Genomic DNA, 6272 nt, shown 5'->3' with positions numbered 1-6272 from the left:
GAGCCAGGATTGAAACCCGGGCAGGTGCCTCCAGGGCCTCTCCATGCAATTTTTGCGTTCTTCCTTTGGAGATCAGAATTCATGGGTATGTGTATAATTGGTTATATTCATTTGGACTAAGTCTTTACCAAGTTGGATAGATTCTGCCCATTAGATAAGAAAAATAAATGAATGACACTTGAAATAGTAATACTAATATTTATTGAGCACTTACTATGTGCCAATCTTTTCATGAATTTACTCACTCTGTCCTCACAACAACCCCATGAGGTGGGTAGTATCACTATCCTCACTTTATGGATGGGGAGACTGAGGCACCAAACCAAAACCAAACCCATTGCTGTCAGGTCAATTCCAACGCATAGTGACCCTATAGGACACAGTAGAACTGCCCCACAGGGTTTTCAAGGGGCGGCTGGTGGATTCAAACTACCGACCTTTTGGTTAGCAGGCGAGCTCTTAACCACTGTGCCACCAGGGCTCCAGCTGAGGCACAAGGAGGTTAAATGATCAGTTCCACGTTGCCAGGACATCATGCTTGGTAAAGTAGAAGGTCAGCGAAACAGAGGAAGACCTTCAGCTAGATGGATTGACACAGTGGCTGCAATAATGGGCCCAAGCATAGCAATGATCGTGAGGATGGTGGAGGACGGGGCAGTGTTTCGTTCTGTTGTACCCAGGGTCGCTATGAGTTGCAGCAGACTCGACCGCACCTAACAATGACAACCCACGTTGCCAGGCTGGCCAGATCTAAACGTTACCACTAGGCAGTAGATCTTGTTGCCTGAAATCAGGGGACCCACCCTTGCCACTGAGGAACACACACAACCCCTGTCACTGCTGGTGCACATACCCAGAATACTCCTTAGAGCGCAGGGGTCTTAACAGCGCCAGCTCAGGGCTCGCACCGATCTGAGTTCCAGGTCTAGTTCTGTGTGGCCTCAGGCAAGTCACTCAACCTCCCTGATCCTCAGTTTTCCCATTTGTCAAGTGGGAGCAATCGTGGTACCTACTTCCCAAGTGTGGAGAGGACCTGCTAAGTCAATGGAGACAACATGTCCTGTTTGGGGTTCGGAACAGGTTGGGTACCCCACGATGGTCGGCCCGCTTGGTGATGGGCTTTGGATCCAGGTTTCCAGTCTGCACCTGAGCAGCTCTGATTTGCGCAAGGACCTTCAGCTCTTGGTTTCCTCATCTATAAAATGGGGATGATAAACTTCTCTAGAGGATCTTTGAAAGGGCAGATAAAAGGCTTAGTGCCAGGGACACAGCAGTAACAAGGACAGACCAGAGCTCACGCTCACAGAACAGGGTTCTCACTCCAGTTTAGGGTGAGGATGCCGATAAACCAAAAAGCCAAACCTGTCGCCGTTGAGTCGATTCCGGCTCATAGCAGCCCGCTGGAACAGAGAAGAACTGTCCCATGGGGTTTCCAAGGAGCAGCTGGTGGATTCAAACCGCCGAGCTTTTGGTCAGCAGCCTGAGCTATTAATCACGGCGCCACAGGGTGAGGATGATGAGGGCAATGATGATAGGTAGCTTTTTCTTTTCCTGATCACTTGCTGTGCGTCAGACTTTGCTCTAAATGTTTTACATGGATAATCACCCCAACCTTCCTCAGAGATGAATACTATCACCCTTTTACAGAAGCAGAAACTGAGCCACAGAGAGGGTAAGTCATTTGCCCAATATCACACAGCTGGAAAGTGGCTGAACCAGACTCCCAGCCCTGCTGGTTAGTGCTCCAGCGTCAGTTCTTTGAGGGAAGAGAGGAGGCTTGGCTAAGAGCTGGCCAGGTGCACCCGCCTTGCGCCCTGCTCCGCCATCACCCCTCCCCAGTGCTGCATAAACATCGGGGTTATCATTAACCAGGGGCTGCTGGTGACCCTGGGGTGCAGGGCCAATGGAGGCAGGGATGAGAGTTCAGACAGGCAGCGATGAGGGAGTCTCTCCAAGCCGCTGGAGTCCTCTGAGGCAATGCCTGGGCCTGAGCGTGAGTGCGTCTACCTGTTCCTCACTCCATGTTCGGCAGAATGTGTCGTCCTGGCCCCGGCCCCGTGTCTGACTTTCAGGAAGGGGGCACTTCTGCCCTTAACCACAGGGGAACCTTGGGGAAACTAGCTCCTCTTTGCTAAACCTTGATTTTCTCAGCTCCCAAATGAGTTAACAGGGGTGCATGTCTGTCAGGTTCAGGGATCTCTGAGCCCCGCGGTGCGGTACACATGTGACCTTGGTGATGTCTCCATTTTATGGGAGGGGAAACTGAGGCACGGAGCGGTCACATGGTCTGCCCAGGGTCACACGACCAGGAGTGGCAGAGCCTGGACCTGATCCTAGGTTTCTCAGCACCTGTGAATCGGGCCTCCCATAAGGACACCAGGAGTGTTGTCCTCCAGGGGGTCACAGAGGCCACGGAAGCTCAGGGAAAGGCAGGTTTGCGGTAAACACATCCACACATGTTGGTGGCGGCCATAGTTTTGGCAGGGTGCCGGATGGAGCCTGAGCGCGTCAACACGAGTGTGGGCCTGTATGTCTGTGTGATTTTGTGGCCCATGCGTGAGGGTATGAACACAAGCGTGTGCCTCTGTTTTTGTGGTTATGTGGAAGAGTGGCCGGTTGTATGCGATGCCCTTGATAGTATTTCAGCCCGTGTATCTGCTTTCGTGTGTGCCCATGTAAACCTGGGGTGTGTGTGTGTGTGTGTGTGTGTGTGTGTGTGCTAGTCTTCACCTCCTTGAGGTTGTGTAGGAGTGCTGCCCGTGTGTCTGAATCTTTGAGTGTATTTGTGCGGGTGTGCGCACTGGTGCCAATGTATGGCCATTTGTGAGTGTGTGTTCACAAAGGCGTGTGTCTTCATGACTGCGAGAGTGGAGAGTTGTTTGGCTGTGACTCCGTGACCCTGCGTGCGCATCCATCTGAGGGAGTACGCGTATATGTGTGTGTGGTGTTCACAGATGTGTTTGTCTCCGTGCTTTGTAACCGGTGTAGGAGGTGCTGGCTGTGAGTCTGGGTCTTTGCGTTTCTGTCTGGGTGTGTGTATGGTGTCTGCCCCTGGAGGGGGCTCACAGCCAGCAGCAGACAGCACACACACTCCAATCCCCCGAAAGCAGTCCTCTGGTGGTGTTGAGGGCTCCAAAGAACTTTGAGGTCAGGGAGCAGTGGGCTCCTAAGTCCTCAGACTAGGCGACCTTAGGCCCTAACTGGGCCTGGTTCCCAGGGAGCACTGCAGAAAATCATAGACACCCCCTCCACTCCACCGCAGCCCAGAAGCTCTCTAAGTTGGGCGAGAGGTGCGTGTGTGTGTGTGTGTGTGTGCATGTGTGTGTGTGTGTGTGTGTGTGTGTGTGTGTACGTGAGCACAGTCCATGTCTCTGCAGTCCTCTCGGTCAGCAGCCTCCTCTTCCTGGCTTTCCCAGAACACTGCCCGCTGTTCCTCCATCTGAGCAGAGAGAGTTAACCTAGCGGGCCAGGGCGGTCTGGGCTGGGGGCCGCCCCCTGGCCCCCCTCCAGCCCCGGCTCCAGTTACATCTGCTGGTTGGGGAGGGCAAGGGCAGGGTGGGGCTGTGAGGGGAGATCCTGGGGGCAGCGCGTCCAGCTCTGGGCCAGGGGATCCAAAGTGCTCGACCCCAGACACAGGCAGGCATAGCTGGCTGTGCGGGGGGCTTCTGTCAGCGGGGGACAGCCTGATTGGGGTGAGAGCCCCCCACCCCGCTCCTCTAGGCCTCACCCCTTGCCTGGTTGGGCTGCCTATTTTGGGAGTAGGAGCAGCCAGCCTGTGGCTTCCCAGGCAGGCCAGACCCAAGAGGGAAGGAGAATGTGGTTGGGACATGGGGGTTCCCTCTGGGGAGGGAGTGTGGGCGTGACTCCTCCCTTCCCTGCTGCTGCGTGTGCACCCCGGCTAGGTGTGGGCTTTGGGCACTCACATGTGTGGCTCAGCTGCGTCACTGGGGGTGCCGGAGCCCAGATGAGTGTTTCAAGCAGAAGTTTTGGGAGAGGGTGGTGCCTCCATTCCAGCTCCGCTGTGCTCTGTCCCCCGGGGCTGTTGGCCTGGGCCTCATGCCACCCCGCCTGGCGTTGTCTGGTTGCGAAAGAGCCAGGTGGCGGGGTGTTCTCCTTTTTCATCACTGCCAGGAGAGGAGAGGGGTGGCCCTTCCCATGGGGGGCAGCCCGTGGTGCCCAGGCAGCCAGGCCTCGCCCCAGCAGGCTTGTGTCTGACCCCCGGGTGGGGGAAGGAAGGCTGTTGCCATGGTGGCCCGTACGAGGCGAATTCCTCCAGGGTGAAGTGGGAGATATTTATACCCAGGGTCAGGCGCAGAGAAGACAGCAGCAGAGGGCAAGGAGACCTGGGATTTCACGGGGCACAGCAAGCAGGTGGGCCCCTGAGTATGTTCCGCTGTCTCACCTGTGTGTGGTGGGACAGTCCCTGCTAGGGTGGGTTTCAGGAATCTGGGGCCTGCTGTGGGGAGGTCAAGGCCTCCAAGAGACCCGAGTGGGCTGTATGTGTTTCACGCCTGCCCTTGTGTTCTCTTGTCATGTGACACCCCCATTGTGTGGGTTGTTTTGGTGACACCATGTCCCCATGAAGGAGGGGTGCCCTTGTTTCTAGGGGCAACCAAGCTGGATGATTTTTGTGGGATTAAGTCCTGGGACTGCCTCGGAATTAATCCTTTGGGTTCAGGCCCCAGTGGGGGCGAGGGTTGAGGGTACACATTCACTGACCCTCGATGTCTCTCCAGGACAATGACATCTCTCAGCCACATCATCTTTGTTCTCTGTGTGGGTCTCCTTACCATGGCCAATGCAGGTGAGTCTGGGAGAGGCACCTTACCACCTACCTCAGCCCCAAGGGTGGCCAGGGAAGGGAAGCTCCACAAGGTAACCGAGGTGGGAGACCCCAACCTAAACCAAGTCAATTGGGGCACTAATAAGTCGGGAGTCACCACATGGGGTCCAGTCACAGGCTGGCATTCGAGGGAGGGGAGAAGATGCCCCAGATAAGGCAAAGACAGGAGGGGAGTGGTGCTGGAGGCTGGCTTCTTGGTTGAACATTGGAATCATACCAAAAAACCAAATACGTTGCTGTCGAGCAGATTCCGACTCCCAGCGACCCTATAGGACAGAGTAGAACCGCCCATAGGGTTTCCAAGGAGCGGCTGGTGGATTTGAACTGCCGACCTTTCGGTTAGCAGCTGAACGCTTAACCACTGCGCCACCAGGGCCCCGTTGGAATTATAGACGGCCTGTAATGAGCCCAGGACAGGCAGAGGGGGCAGCTAGGACCCAGAGAGGGTGGGCAGCCAGTCCAGGGTCCAACAGCCCCCAAACTCCTAGCCCAGAAAGGTGGGACCCTGAAAAGGCTCCAGGAAGTATCCAACCCCTCATGTGTCTCTCTCTTCCCAGAAGCTCCGCAGGAACATGATCCATTCACCTACGGTGAGGAGCGTCTGTCTGTGGGGGCCTTGGGGGAGGGCTGGGTCTGCCTGTCCTGCCCCTTTTATTCCCTCTCTCTTTTTCTCTCACTGTTTATATCCCAGTCCCTCCTCTCTCTCTCTCATACCCTGGCTCTCTGACTCCTTCAGTCTTGATCCCCCGGTCTGTTTCTGCCTTTTTCTGTGTGCCTCAGTCTTTCTATCCATCCCTCTGTCTCTGCTTGAAAACCCTGGTGGCCCCGTGGTTAAGAGCTCGTGGTTTGGCTGCTCACCAAAAGGTCGGCAGTTGGAATCCACCAGGCGCTCCTTGGGAACCTTCGGGGCAGTTCTACTCTGTCCTAGAGGGTCGCTATCAGTCAGAATCGACTTGACAGCAATGGGTTTGGTTTTTTTGCGGCCCCTCTGCTAGTCTCTCTCCTTTCGCCGATCTCTATCCGCGTCTCAGGGCCCCTCCTCTGCTGCCGCCCCCTCTTCCTGCCCTCCCTGTTCCCCCATGCCCTCCCTCCTGCCCCTCTCCTGCACGGCTTCCTCCGTCTCGCCCTCCTCCTCCCTCCTCGCGCTTCTCTCCCCTTCCCTCCTTCTTGTCTCCCTGAGCGCCCTCCTCTCCTCTCTCCTCCTTCCCTTCTTCCTCTTCATGCTCTCTGATCTCCTCCCCCACCTCGCATCCTTCGTCCCCGCCTCCCTCCTCATTCTGCCCTTCTCCTCTTCCTCGTCCCCTCCCCGCCCTCGCCCTCCTCCCCTCTGCCCGCAGACTACCAATCCCTGCGGATCGGAGGCCTCATCATCGCGGGCATCCTCTTCATCCTGGGCATCCTCATCATCCTCAGTGAGTCCCCCCGCCCC

General features: G+C 56.2%; 1 protein-coding gene across 1 annotated transcript in view; it reads left to right on the top strand.

Annotated features, from left to right (window-relative positions):
* Nucleotides 1-4740: 4740 nt before the first annotated feature.
* The window catches only part of FXYD1 (FXYD domain containing ion transport regulator 1), a 3639-nt gene continuing 2107 nt past the window's right edge, over nucleotides 4741-6272 (top strand). The window contains exons 1-3 of the mRNA XM_012559036.1: nucleotides 4741-4804; nucleotides 5401-5433; nucleotides 6181-6255. Of these exons, the coding sequence (XP_012414490.1) occupies nucleotides 4741-4804; nucleotides 5401-5433; nucleotides 6181-6255 (172 nt within the window). The remainder of the gene's footprint in view (nucleotides 4805-5400; nucleotides 5434-6180; nucleotides 6256-6272) is intronic.

The sequence above is a fragment of the Trichechus manatus genome, unplaced genomic scaffold (assembly GCF_000243295.1).
Source record: "Trichechus manatus latirostris isolate Lorelei unplaced genomic scaffold, TriManLat1.0 scaffold00207, whole genome shotgun sequence".
In the NCBI taxonomy this organism is placed as follows: Eukaryota; Metazoa; Chordata; class Mammalia; order Sirenia; family Trichechidae; genus Trichechus; species Trichechus manatus.
The sequence above is the reverse complement of the archived record's forward strand: the minus strand, read 5'-3'. Positions and strand labels throughout refer to the sequence as shown.